We start from the raw sequence: 15,563 nt of genomic DNA, 5'->3' as shown, positions 1-15,563 counted from the left end.
ATATAGAACCATTTTATTTACTAAAGAACCCTTGAAGAACCATAATTTTAAAATGTGTACCTGGTTTCCTTTGGCATTGGCCAGCTAGAGGAAGAAGTCTGCCCCAAAATCCTTGTAATTTCTCAAATGTTCCTCCCACCTTCAAGACACATCATCAACAGGAGGTTTTTCTAGTCTTTAAACTGGAAAATCTGACTCTAGAGACTGCCTCAGTACCACTGTAGGACGTGAGGAGGCACATTTCCAACAGATCTAGTGATGGTTACTACTTCAGCATGACCAGAGAGCCCCTTTAACGTTCATTTAATAATGAATGAAGGTGTTTCATAGGTGCAGTAAACTTGCCACATTAACTTTAGGAACATCAGTAAATATGAAATTCTACATGCAGCATGTTACAGCAATCATCGAAACCAGTGGACGGCCAAAAACTGACTCGTACCTCATCTCTGAGGTAACAGCATCCTAAATAAACAGAAGGGTCAAAGGTCACTGCAGGTCTGAAGCTCAGCTAGCTCAGGGCTGAGCTCAATCAAGAACACGACAGGTAGCCATTTCTATCCGTGTAGAGCTGACATAACCATTCTGCTGCCTTTTATTACCCATGCTTCCCGGCGGCGGGAGCTCAGACTGTCCATCAAACTGCCAACAAACCTCAAGGCCTCTCAATCAGCATCGCTCTGCTTCGAAACGAAGCGATCATGAAACCCAAGGCCGACGTAGCCACCGCTGAGAGAGTGGAGAAAGAGGCAGAAACAGATGGATGGCAGGAGTGATGTAACTACAGGTCGATAAAAAAAGATTTTTTTTTGAGGTACAGTTCTTCAGTAGCAGGAATGCTGTGTTTGGGTGCAAACTGATAAGCCAATGACAAAGAAGCAGATATCAAGTAAGATGTACCATTATTGTTGATTGTGGCGACGCTACGCCAAAAGCCCAGTGAACAGAGCGTGGTTTCAAATGAATCACAAAAACCCATAAAACCAGAGACGCCTCGAGACCAAACAATTACTCCTTGGGTGAAATCCAGTGGAGTATTTTTCAGTGAAAACACGATAGACTGCAGCTCCGAATCACAGTCCACATCTACCTTGTACATCCCCCCTTTTAACATCACTACAACCATGTGTTTTTTTTAACATGTTTTATGGTTTCTAACATATATAGGAATTTTGCAAACCATCTGACAACCAGAATGGCTGATCTGATCTTTTTCAGGCCCTAATTCTCAGGTTTTCAGTGTCAGCATTTACGAAAATAAACTAAAACTGTACTTTAAATAGTTGATTTTAGTTTTCCTGTGGCCTGCTATGCGTTATAGGTGGGCTTCGGGGTGGAAAATTTGAGAACCCCTGGTCTACACCACATGGGTTGGGGGGAAACAAGAAAGCCTACATTAAATGACAGGTGACAATAACAAGTAAGGCTCTGAAAAAGTCTTCTACCTGTGCTTGTCTGCTCACAGAGCACAGGTATTGTACCATTAGAATACATGCAAACTAACTCAGCGAGTTTACAGCAGCCAGCATTAGCAGAAAGTCAGAGAGAGCAGATGGGTAACGCAGCATTGAAAAGTCAATCACCATGCGCTGCGGCTGGATTTTTCTGTGTTCTATGAAACACATATTGTAGAACTCCTGACTGCACCTGTCTCCGCAGGGCGCACATGTCGATTCATCTCGGAGAACAAGCTAGCGAGACTTGGCACATGGTGCTCCTCTCTCTCTCCTCAGCCATCAGCTCCTATTCTTCTACTGCACACGTACCTTTCATCTCCAAACTTCTCCAAAGTGGAGCTTCATCAGCTCTAAGCACTTGCAAGGAACTCGCAGAGACACTCGCAGACTCTCAGTGAAGTCTGATCACTGCATCACTGTCTCACGGCTCACACTCCGCAGGAGCGTTCGCAGGTTTTTCTGCAGTTCTGGAACATCTCTGTGCACTTTCGCTACATTCGTTCATAAACCTCAGAGATGTAAGGAAAAAGTGAGGGCTGTGAAGTGAATGGCAGCCTGACTGTGCTGAGAGAACAGTGAAGAGGACAGAAACCCGGCTATCACTGTTTAAAAAAGGAAAAGACAGAAAAAGAAAAGTTATGGAGAAAAGTTCAGCTAAAGCAGAGCTAAACATCAGCACCACACTGAGAAAGGAACGCAGTGAATTTGCTTTCAACTGTATACATAATTTTCACACAAATAAAATATATTACATCAACACGATTACTGCCAAATGTAAGTGATGATGTAATATATTTTATTAATGTGGAATTAATGTATACAGTTCAATCAACTATATTCACTGCATCAGGTGTCCAGTGGTGTATGGCATGCGTCAAACTGTTTCTCACACACACACACACACACACACACACACACACACACACAGAGGCTGTAATGCTGTAATCAGTGCAGGTGGTGAGAGAATCATGACCTCAGAGGCAGAAACAAGAGGCAACAGTACACAATCAAAAAGGTCTACTGTTATTAACTGTGTTTAAACCTCAACAGATCAAATACCACCTTACAACACAGAGAGAGAGAGAGAGAGAGATACACACAAAGAGAAAGAGGGAGATGGGAAAAAGGAGAAAGAGAAAAGAGAGAGAGAGGCAGAGGGAAAGGCAGAGAGAAAGAACAAGAAAAAAGACAGAAACAAACAAAGAAAGACATGATCTGTGTTGCCTGCAGACAAACTCACTGCAAGACAGCAAAATAAAGAAAAAAGAAAGAAGGAAAAACTAACAAGAATGAAACATAAACAAAAAGGAAAAAGTAACAAGAATGAATCAGCAAAAAAAGAAAGAAAAACCAACTAGAATAAAAATAAAATCAACAAGAAAGAAAGAAACAAAGAAAGAAAGGAAAATGACAAGAACAAAAGAAATTGACAAGAAAAAGGGAGAAAAACTTACAAAAATCAACAAAAAAGAAAGAAAGAAAGAAAGAAAAAAGAAAGAAAGAGAAAGAAAATAAATGAAATGAACAAGAAAAAAGAGAAAGAAAGAAAAAGAAAGAAAAACAAACAAACAAACACAAACAATTAAAAGAATCAAACAGATGTGTCTGTGTGGGACTGTATTTGCTCCTCACTGCTCTGTTATAATGCTGGTAAATAAACGAGCTCAGTCTGAACTCTGAACTCTGACATCACTGACACTCAAACGGCCCAGTGAGCCCTCAGACACTCAGAGTGCAGATCACTGCTCAGTCACTCATCTCTGACTTCACTCAGTCCTCCTGCACTCACTGACCCGTCTCTCACTGGACAATGTAAGAGAGACACTAAATCTGCCCTCAAAGAGCCTGGACGCCGAGCCGCCGGTCACTTTGACCTGTATGAAATGCCTTTCCCACTAATTGGAAGCCTTGCTTAATGGGCAGTTTTATGACCAGAATGGTCAGCCCAGTCAAAACTGCTCCAAACTTATACGGCTTTTTAGCTCAGTTTACAGCTCAGCAGCAGCACAGCAGAGCCAAAGGGCGAAGAACCTTAAAGCTTTAAGATTAAAGCTCTGGCTGAGGCCCGTATGGAGATTACACCATTCATTACAACACGAGCACTGCTGGGTCAACCGGATTTAAACAGCCATTACATAACGCATTAATGTGTATAGAATGCTCAGAATGTACACTGCAGGTCAAACGTTTGGGCACATTTTGCCTTGTTTTTGGTATATCTTGCTTAATGCTTACTAAAAATGATTTGACAGCTTTCTTTTTACTGAAACTATATACACATATATAGAACTATATATATATATATATATATATATATATATATACATATCACACACACACACACACAGTAATAGTCATCAGGAGGCCTCTGTTTACTATACAGAAGTAACTGTCTGCACAGTAGTAGTTAATAAGAATATGATCAAGTTACAGTTACCCTGTTGACTGTATACCAGTGGTTAATAGGAAGACAATGAAGCTGTAGTTACCCTTGTTGACAGACGCGCAGTAGCTAATAGGAACATGATAAAGCTGTAATTACCCCCATTGACTGTACAGTGGTAGTTAATAGGAAGATGGTGAAGCCATAGTTCTCATTGACTGTATAATAGTAGTTAAAAGGAAGACAATGAAGGTGTAGTTACTCTGTTGAGTGTACAGTAGTAGTGAAAAGGTATGTGACAAAGCTGTATTCACCCCATCAACTGTACAGAAGTTAATACGATGCAAAGCTGCAGTTACCCCGTTGACTGTAAAATAGCAGTTCATAAGATTATGAAGCTGTAGTTACCCCAATGACTGTATAGTAACAGCTAATATTGATATGACAAAGCTGAATCTACCCCATTGACTGCACAGTAGTAGTTAATAGGAAAATGATGCAACTGTAGTTACCTCATTGACTATACAGTAGTAATTAATAGGAAGATGGCGAAGCCATCGTAACCCAATGAACTTTAGTTAACAGGAATATGATGAAGCTTTACCAACCCCATTGACTGTATTGTAGTACTTAATAGGAAGATAAAGCTGTAGTTACCCCAGTTGACTTGGCAGTAGTAGTTAAAAAGAATATGATGAAGCTGTAGTTAGTCCATTGACTGTATAGTAGTAGTTAATAAAAAGATGTTGGTTCACTGTACATTATTGGTTAAGAGGAATATGAGGTAGCTGTAGTCACCACATTGGCTGTATAGTAGCAGTTAACAGGAATATGATGAAACAGTAGTTACCCCGTTGACTCTACAGTAGTGGTTAACAGGAATATGATGAAGCTCTAGTTACCCCTGTTGGCTTTGCGACTGCGGCTGCGTGATCGGCCTCTCCAGTGCCTGGACCCACCCAGCAGCCTGTAGTAGTAAGACCTTCTCCAGAGAGCTCTCCTCACAGCTCCAGACATGACACACATGCACTTATATAAACACACACACTCTTGCACTCTTTCCCTCTCGCTCTCTCTCTCTCTTCTCCAACAGCACAGTCTCCTGTCAATCAGCACTACTGCAGATCAGAACCAGCTAAAAAATGTTCGCACTTCAGAGCCTCCTGTGGCACTGATCAAAACCTTTAGACAGGAAGCAGGAGTTCAGAGGTCCTCCTGACTTACTGAGAGAAAGGAACTGAGGTGAGAACGAGGGAGAGAGAGAAGGGAGGACAAGGCAAGCTCTTACTCCTCCCACAGATACACTTTGCAAAGGGGAGAGAGAGAGAGAGAGAGAGAGAGAGAGAGAGAGAGAGAGAGAGAGAGAGAGAGAGAGAGAAAGGTATTTAGTGTGCCACTGACAACTATGAGAAGGTCATAAATCAGCTGGTGAATCTAGTGTAGACAGCCAGGTTCACACCACATGCAGTAACTAGCACATCTAAACAGTGGACTGGCAATCTGAGTTCATTTAACCCTTCAAACGGCCCACCGGCCCAAAGTTTTATCACACACTTCTATAAGCTAAGAATTATGACACCACTTTAGGGCAACAAAAAAAAATAGACTTCAAGAATAAATGTCATAGTTTCTAGAAGAAAATTGTAGTATTTCGAAAATAAAGTCATAATATTGTGGCCAAAGAGTTTGCAAAATGAAAGTTAGCAACCTCCTTGTGTTAAAGTGAGGGTCTCCTGCCACCTGATTTTTATGAGTATAAGAAACTGCTGAAACGGCTGCGCCAGAAACTGTGTTAATTTAAAATGAAGAACCAGACGGACTTGGAGGACATTGTCTCTCGAACTTGCAGGCAGTGTTCCTCTACAAGGCTATTGGTGGTGACATTTCCATGCCATTCGAAGAGGGCATGTAGTGTCACAGGCGACAATGAGAATAATAATGAAAACGATCGATCCAGAAGGGGCGGAACTCCGGCAGACTCGGCATCTTCAGCGACAACGATACAGCAACCGAGGCCCCAACACGTTATGGCAGCTCCTCAACAATTAGCCTACTTTATCCTCCAAATATAGCGAGTTTATTCTTGTAACAATACAACTTTATTGTAGAAATAATAAGATAAGACTTTATTCTAAAAAAAAAAAAGACTTTATTCTCAAAATATTAGGACTTTATTCTCAAAGTCCATTATTTTAATTTTTTTTAACAGTGGTCCTAAAACGCTGTTGTAAAGAATAGCTCAGCCAGTTTGCATTGAAGTCCCTGTAGTTACTGAATAATAAGCCTTAGTATGAAATAATCCTGGAATTTTAAGGGGTTAAAGTCAACGTCAATCAGATATCAAGACATTTTCCTTCCATACTGTGATGTTTCTGAACTTGCTGAGTGTTACTGTGTTATCGGCAGTAGGAGAGGGAGGTGTTATTATTAGTTAATCTGATCGCTCCTTTCCTGATAGTGCACGGTAATGTAATCAAAAAACAAATGTTTTATAGCCAGGGTAAAAGTCAGTACATTCTGACAGAAAATTATGGGAAAACTAATTTTATCTTTTATATGTTATGGTATTACAAATGGTGTTTAATATGAACAAGGAACACAAACTAACAAGGGTCACCTTTGGTTTGCTCCCAGTTTGTTCCAAAACAAATTCATGTGAACTGAGCATTGTCTTAACTCTCCCTCTTCCTTTTCAAGGACACTGGGCAAGGTCAGCATCATGCTTTCTGCGTGTACACGCAAACATGAGAGCTGAAAGAGAACAGCCAGTTTGTTTCCACAAAAGTAACCTTCTTAGGCCTTGAAACACCTCCTATTACCTTATGTTTCATCATTTCTCAGGCACAGTTCACTGAAACAAGTAAAAGTGTGGAATTTAAACTTTCGATTTATACCACATTTATTTTCATGGGTCGCATATCCACGTTCATGTCCTCCTAAGTTATTGTTTTATGATTTGAATTATATAAAAAGTTTATGTGTATTATTATGGTATAGTATTATTGACAGTGAAGCAATCGCATTAGTTTGTGTAGTTAATTGCAATTGATCTGACTGCATTTGCCTTATTTGCTCAAATTCTTCTGTTTAAAAAGCAGTGCATTTTGTTATAAGCTATATGAGTGGACAAAGTAAGCTACCTAAGAGTGTAATTCAGCTTGAACCTGAACATGAAAATCACATGAGCGCAGGGTAAACTTGAAAATAGGGTGAACGTAGTTTCCAATTTTTATCACCGATGTCCAGTGAGAGCAACAGAGGCTGCATGTTCTAACTGCCTTGCAATTGTAGCCTCTTACTCTCATATCACTATGTTACATCATGTTTTCAGGGGAACTGGAGCTGTCTATTTTTGCTTTTGTTTGTTTGCGGGGGGTTGATTTATCTGTAGTTCTCCCGCAAGCACTGTCCACAGTACTGATGCTACTGATATTGCCACATCAGTGGTGTGTTTCACTTGTAAATGATACTTCAGCCTCAACATAATTCAGTAATGAACAATTCTCAGCATTGCAATAGATCAACTTACCATCTCGCAAGGGATCAACTTACCATCTTAATGCTGTATGAAATAAAAGGACTACAGTGGCAGAGTTTTAGCAACAGTGTGTGAGCAGCTGGGCTTCAGGCTGGAACTACAGATGGTTCGAAGGGTCAAACTAGAAAAATGCATTAATGGTGTAAAAAAATAAGTGGCGTTAATTATTTATTGTGTTAATGCATCATTAACACCTTAACTTTCTCATCAGCTAAACATCAGGCTTCAAAGGATTTAAATATGAAGGCTATTTGCCCTACAATCTGACAGTTTACTTGTCAATGACTCCACTTGTGCATCAGCAGCCTGACAGGTGATTCCGCTCCATCTGTCAGCTTGTCTGTCTGATGCTATTTAGCAAGTGCTTACAGCCAGTATGGCTATAAATGTGAAGCTCCTTTGAGGTTGTGAACCTTTGAAAGCCTCCCTGTAATTTATTGATTTTGTGTCATCTTGCTTGTTTGTGTTTATTGTAAGACACAGTAAACTACGGGCTGTTTGTTTTTAGTGCATATTGCTAATGGTCATGATGCCGCTCTCTGTAATGACCGTAAACACAGCAGGTGTTGATATGCCCACTTCCTACCAAAAGAGTGAAACTGAGTTCTGGAGGAAAAAAGCACTTCCACAGAATGTAAACCAAATGTAAAAGTAGTCCATATATATATAACTCTGTATTTAATTATGTAATTAACGGTTGACGGAGTTACCACGGTAACAGCCCCCAATAATGTTAAAAAACATTTAGCACTGGTTTAGAAAACAGTCATTTATTTATTTATTTATTTCATAGAAAGATACAAGTATTCATGACACATGACTATAACTAAACTTTTCGACAGGGTGGGTGAGCTGATTAATACCACATTTATGGTACCTAAAATAGATTAGGTTGATGAAGAAATGCAGCTGTTGAGATGCACTGGTTGAACACGGTGCTGAAGGCAGATATCATTCCTGTATAAAAAGCTTAAAGGTCTATGTTACAAGGCATGCGTGCAGATTAGCTTTTCTCCACCATGAAATACTCTCATTTCAGAACTATGGGATGTCTGAACTCTATACTCCACCAGAGTGCAATGTAGAGCCTGCATCTGATATTTTGGTCAGATATTGTATCTATATAGTCCAAACAGGGAAGCAAAGCAAATGAAGTGTAGATGAAAATCAAGCATACAAAAAAAAGAGAGAAAAAAAATCTCTTGCAGTCGGCTAAAGGCTCCCGCACAGGGCGGAAGAGAAGCTCCACATCAGCAGAGGGACTCAGATAGTACAAAGTGCAGATATAGCACATAGGAAGTATCACTGGAAAGTGTTGATAAACGAAGCTCAAGTTCAATTTACACACTACTTATATTAATTAATTATAGGTGACAACATACTACAACAACAATTTCACTGACATGTGCGTTTATCATTTTTAATCAGCTTTATTTATTTATTTATTTTTTTTTACAAAGATTAAGCCCCACCCCATATGCCATCACTGCATTTCAGTGCTAAGGAATGGTCTCAAAAGTACTGGATGAGAACGTTTTTCTACTGTTTTTGTAATTTTTTTAAATAAATATCAACCCAATATGGGTTAACAACTTACTACAGTTATTTTCCACACGGTTACCCGAAAAAGAAGACTGTATCTTCAGCACAGGCCTGTGCACTGATATAATTGCATATCTAGTCATTTCAAAAGTTTTGCTGTCCAAATTACATGGTTTGTTGTTTTTCTAAGTGATAATAAGGTAACACATCCTCTACAGAGAACACACTTCTGCACATTTTAATGACTGTTTATTTGCTGAATTCAACATACTGAGGGAAAAACAAACATAAAATATGGCCTGTGAAAAAGTTAGGGCACATTTTATAATTGACTATTCACATATTTCTAATTCAAGTACATTAAAAGAAACTGTGCACTAATTTGTAAAATAATGCCATACTTCAGTTGCCTGTAGAGGATGTGTGAACTTATTTTCACTTAATCAATTAACTGTGTCATCTGGGGTGTTCAAACTTTTGCATAGGACTCTAAAAATGTAAATTAAAATGTAAACACAACGGCTGCGAGTCATGACCAGAGTCTGAGCACACACACTGAATGTGTTGACAAGTTTAGTAAGCTGTGACCTGACATCTGAACTCGGACCCCTGAGACTTTAATGACCTGTGATACACACAGACACACACACACACACACACACACACACACACAAACACACACACACACAAACACACACTCTCATACACCAACATGAACAGCAGAGGAACATCTCAAATACCTGCAAAATACACAGCAGTCCCATAGTAACTGCAGAACACACAAGACACAAATCAAAGACTGGCCAGATTAACCCTTAGAGTTCCAGAATTACAAATTATTATTTATTTTTCGTATACATTCAATTTACACTACGCAATTAGTTAAATGTAATTATATAGTAAATTACATATTGCAGGACAAACAGTTATTGTTGTCATTTTGTTGTCGTATTTAATGTAATTACAAAATTAGATTTATTACAGTTACACTACATTAATACCACAGTTGCATAACAAATTTACATTTAATTTAGACGATTTTAGACGATTATTAGACGATTTTCTTTTTGTTTCATTCATATTAAATAATGACAAAAGTGTGGCAAAGATGTAAAGGATATTTTTCTTTCTACAAAACAATACTGAACCAATAGCAGAGCCTTCTAGGCCTAATGATTTACATAAAATAAAACAAACACATGTCGGTAATTTATAGTTCATTTTTACTTAATATAAATATACATTTTTACATTTAAACTATGCAAGTATAGTAGTACTATTATTTCATTGTTAAATTTTGGTTGGAAACAAAGGGGTTAAATTCTTGAAACAGTCAATGGAAAATTATTTCATCAGGATTTTTTTTCATGGTATCTAGATGGATACAACCAAGTGACCTCACTCATTGATTAGGGCTGACATGTTAAACTGGGGACCTTTTGGGCCAAAGTGCTGCAAAGATTAGCATTTACCCTCATCTAATACTCTGAATTCAGTTCATGAAGACCTTGCTAATTAGCTGATGAGCTGAATCAGGTGTGTTTAGGCAGTGTGCTGAAGTCTGCAGTGTTTTGGCCCACAAGGACTGGAACTTCAGGAGTTGAACTGAAAACCTAATGTGTCAGATTAACCAATAAAAGTGGCAGTGGAATCAACCAATCACATTTTGATTTACAAAACCAAGACCAATTTTGTGAGAAAACATTACTTTTCGCCTTCTAAAAGTTCTACATATATCTCTGTCCGTGACTATGAGTGGTAGCCTGATCAATGCACCAGAAGTTAGAAATGGACAAGGCAGCTTTGCGCCACAGTCATTATACAACTACTACAAGATAAATCATATCACTGTTGTTGGAAGAAAACCTTCAAATGGTCACTTTACAGGAAAGGGGAAAACCTACTTTACTTTTAATGTCAATGGAAGCAGAAATTTTTCCAAGTAATATTGGGTCATTTCATTTGGTCCATTCATGATGAAATTAACACAAAATGTAAAGGGTAACAGGTATTTTCAAACTGAAAAATGTCAAAAATGGAAATACGAGGTTTTCTTTCGACAACAGCGATATATTAACATGTCTATTACAAGCTTCAAATGTATATATGTTGGGGACAGTCATCGGCTGGAGGTTAAGGAACCAGCCCTGTGACTGGAAGGTCACCAGTTCGATCCCCTGAGCCGACAGTACGTGACTGAAGTGCCCTTGAGCAAGGCACCTAACCCCCAACTGCTCCCTGGGTGCTGCGGAAAGGGCTGCCCACCACTCTGGGCAAGTGTACTGTCCTCTAGTCTGTGTGTGTTCACTAGTGTGTATGTGGGTGTTTCACTGCACGGATGGGTTAAAATGCAGAGGTGAAATTTCCCGTTGTGGGTCTAATAAGGGTCATCTAATCAAATATAACATGGAATGCCTTTTACAGTCTTCAAATGCCTGCATTTAATCTAGAATGGCCAAAAAATGTTCGTGTGAATCACCTCTAGCTTAGTTCCAACAGCAACTAGAATCACATGAGGGCGCAAGGAGAAATTAGCATTAACGTAGAGGATTTCTATTTCCTCGAGTTTTGACATTTTGGTCTAAACTGAAAGCCTAGCTCTAACAGTCACTGGCCGATAGAGACAAAAACTGTCTAAATCCAAATCCATACTGCGAACCAGAAGGAAGCAGAACAGAATTCCACTGCTATCATACAACAAGCTCTAAAACACGCAGCAAGTTCAGTCTCGCACTATTGCAAAATATAATTCATGGCATAACCTGCAGCATGAGGTCTGAAAACAGGAAGGAGCTTAGCATTGGCAAACTCTGTCTTCACAAGAATGGGCATGATCACCAGGCCAGCGTTCTGGTACCTGGACAAAGCACAGCAACAGAACATCACGTATTTTACATTCATAGTTTGTTTAATAATGAAATGTAGGACAGTTTTGTGATGTTACTGATGTCAATCAATCCCAAAACGCTTAGAAGCAAAACTGTTCTGCTATGCTTTTCAAATTATGCAATTAGATGATTAATTATAAAGTTATTTAAACAAACATTTAGATAATAATTATAAAGTCTGCCTAATGAAGTACATTTGCATTCAGATTGTTAGTGACAGGTTTGAGTCCGCATTCATAACTTTTTCAGCTGCTTTTGAACCCAGAAGAAACAAAAAACATGAAATTCAATCAGAATAAAATACCCCCTCTTCTACTTATGGACACAAATGTGATATGGTTTAAAAGTTTAGGATCCACACTTTTGACAGAAGCCTCTTCGCTTGGTTAATTGAGCCAGAAGTGAGATATAAATAATATCACACTATAAATATGCTCCTGTTATCACTAGTGATTTCTGAGGGTTAATAGCTCAATCGCTAACCGGCTCCACTACAGCTTGAAATGTCCAAGTGTGTTGATTTGGGAGTGGATGGAGTGCAGAGATTTGAGGGAATAACTGAAGAGGCTGGCTGACAGTGTGTGCAGCTGGCGAGCTGATGAGTGGAGCTGTGAGTTTGAGTTAGCGTGTTAGCGCCAAGGTGGCAGTATATCAGACTGCGGCATGCTGAGCCTCTGTCTGAGAACAGGGGAGGGGATAAAGAGTACTGACCCCTCAGTGAACTCTGAGAAAGAGAGAGAGATGGCAGAGCTGACTAGCATGTGCATCCATCAGACTACAAGATCAGACTAAATCAAGGAAAGCAGATCTGAAAGGAAGTTTAATTTAATTTTGTTGATGTAGCTTTGCTTCAATAGCACACTGCAGTGAGAGTGCCAGTAAACATCAAGCTCAAACTCAGTTTATCCTCAAATCTTATAGACATAATGGAATAAAAGCACTGAATTTTCCTTGTTCAGTATTAGCTAACTACCTCTTCACAAACTCACTGTTCTCCAGCTAAAAGCTAAGCCATGTGACATACTAAGCATGTTTGTGTGAGATAATACAGTGCAATACAGTAATAATTACATTAGTTCAGCGACTAAGCAAGTTTGGCCAGCAATGTTGGCTTAAAGGCTAACTATAGTCAAATCTTCCAGTGGTAGAGTGAAAGATAGCAGAAACCGAGGTAAATGTCAGTGGCTGAGTGAAATATGTCAGTAACCGAGGTAAATGTCAGTAGCTGAGTGAGATACGCCTGTAAAAGAGTGAAATATGCCAGTAACTGAGTTAAATACGTCAGTAACTGAGTAAATATGCCAGTAACTGAGTGAAATGTCAGTAACTGAGTAAAATCTGTCAGTAACTGAGTGAAATATGTCAGTAACTGAGTGAAATATGTCAGTAACTGAGTAAAATATGACAATAACTGAGTTAAATACGTCAGTAACTGAGTAAATATGCCAGTAACTGAGTGAAATGTCAGTAACTGAGTAAAATCTGTCAGTAACTGAGTGAAATATGTCAGTAACTGAGTGAAATATGTCAGTGCCTGAGTAAAATGTCAGTAACTGAGTGAAATATGACAATAACTAAGTTAAACACGTCAGTATCTGAGTAAATGTCAGTAAATGAGTGAAATTTGTCAGTACCTGAGTGAAATATGTCAGTAACAGAGGTAAATGTCAGTAGCTGAGTGAGATACGCCTGTAAAAGAGTGAAATATGCCAGTAACTGAGTGAAATATGTCAGTAACTGAGTGAAATATGTCAGTAACCGAGGTAAACGTCGGTAGCTGAGTGAGATATGCCCGTAAAAGAGTGAAATATGCCAGTAACTGAGTGAAATATGTCAGTAACTGAGTGAAATATGTCAGTAACCGAGGTAAACGGCGGTAGCTGAGTGAGATACGCCCATAAAAGAGTGAAATATGCCAGTAACTGAGTGAAATATGTCAGTAACTGAGAGAAATCTGTCAGTAACAGATAAAAATAAAAAAAATAAAAAACAAAGAGTAAAATGACAATAACTGAGTTAAATACGTCAGTAACTGAGTAAATATGTCAGTAACTGAGTAAAATGTCAGTAACTGAGTGAAATATGACAATAACTGAGTTAAATAAATCAGTAACTGAGTTAAGTAAATCGGTAACTGAGTGAAATGTCAGTAACTGAGTGAAATTTGTCAGTTCCTGAGTAAAATGTCAGTAACTGAGTGAAATATGTCAGTAACTGAGTGAAATATGTCAGTAACTGAGTCAAATATGTCAGTAACTGAGTGAAATATGACAGTAACTGAGTTAAATACATCAGTAACTGAGTTAAATATGCCAGTAACTGAGTTACATGTCAGTAACTGAGCAAAATATGTCAGTAACAAAAAATGACAGTATCTGAATGAAATAAGGCAATATCTGAGTAAAAGTAAAATATGTTAACTGAGTTAAATACGCTAGGGAAAAACAGTGTTTCAGTAGGTGAGTGAAATGTGTCAGTAACTGAGTGAAACATACTGATGTAAAAAACAGTTTATCAGTGGCTGAGTCAAATGTACCTGTAACCGAATGAAATATGCCACTGAGTTAAACCTGTCCGAGCCTGAGTGGAATATGCATGTGTAAACTCTACATGTGCCTTGAGTGACTTGAAAATTCTTAATTACTCAAAGCTACTTTAGCCACAAACTAGATAGGAAACAAAAGTCTGTTAATGAAAGCGAAGGTAATGTTAGCAGTCCAGATCATCACTCCACTCTTAGTTTGGGGATTTGTTAAATTTTATCCGTATACTATTGTTTAGTATCACTCTGGAGTTGGTAAAGATACACCTCCCTTTCATCTGAGTTACAACCTGAAATTGAGCTGAATCCAGATGTCAGTGTGGAACTCACAGCAGCAAGAATCAAAAGTAAATAGTGAATAATCAGTCAGATCACACAATGCCTCAATCACTATGTGTCCCATGTCCCATAATGTCTCACATGTGAGCAAATGAAAGGGACAGTTTTGCAGATCAGAGCAAAACAAACTCCACAAAGCCACTATAATCTTTAAAAGGATCTCTCAGCCCATGTTAGGCCAAATAATTTCAAAGGAAACAGAATAAGCAGCCTGGAACCCCATGAAAAAGAGAGCTAAACAACCCCCTTAAATGAAGGAACCAAATCAATAACAAGCAGCACCTATTCTCCACAAAAAATCAATCCCATCACCACAAGGTGAATATACGAGTCCCACTAAGCCACCTCAAAACAGGCAGCTAAAAAGAGGAAAAAACTTTATAGGAAGGGTGCATAAAGTGAAAAAAGACAGAATAAAGAGAAAAAAGAAAGAAAGAAAAGATTCCAAGAGCCTCAGTATTTTCATTAGTGCAAAACCTGGCTTGTCCTTTTCTATTCATTTTGACATGAGGGGCTTTAGGGTAGATAAAATATCCAGTGAATGGAATATGCAGGGCTTCTTCAGCCGAGCAGAACAGCCTTGATTTCAGCATAGGTTATGTGAACATGCTTTTGGCTAGACACACCTATAATGAGTCGACATTTTCAAAAACTTTATCAAATATGAAGAACAATGAATTTTACACGCTGGTGGAAAGTGTGGAATGTTGCATGGTGGCAAAATGTGGAGACTTATGGACAGAAAGCTGGGAAAGTTCAACTTTCTGAGTCTCAAATAATTAGCAGGAAACTAGCTTTAAAAAAGAGTTAAGAAATAATTGATGTTTCCAGAATAATGAACAGAGCTGCAGATGATGCTAAAATGACAAAGGAA

At 38.7% G+C, this 15,563-nt stretch overlaps 1 protein-coding gene across 1 annotated transcript in view; it reads right to left on the bottom strand.

Moving 5' to 3' along the window:
- The window catches only part of dab2ipa (DAB2 interacting protein a), a 121,092-nt gene extending 116,219 nt beyond the window's left edge, over positions 1-4,873 (bottom strand). The window contains exon 1 of the mRNA XM_036579389.1: positions 4,743-4,873. Coding sequence (XP_036435282.1) covers positions 4,743-4,866 — 124 coding nt within the window. The 5' untranslated portion in view covers positions 4,867-4,873. The remainder of the gene's footprint in view (positions 1-4,742) is intronic.
- Positions 4,874-15,563: the final 10,690 nt, after the last annotated feature.

The sequence above is a fragment of the Colossoma macropomum genome, unplaced genomic scaffold (genome assembly GCF_904425465.1).
Source record: "Colossoma macropomum unplaced genomic scaffold, Colossoma_macropomum, whole genome shotgun sequence".
Classification (NCBI taxonomy): Eukaryota; Metazoa; Chordata; class Actinopteri; order Characiformes; family Serrasalmidae; genus Colossoma; species Colossoma macropomum.
The sequence above is the reverse complement of the archived record's forward strand: the minus strand, read 5'-3'. Positions and strand labels throughout refer to the sequence as shown.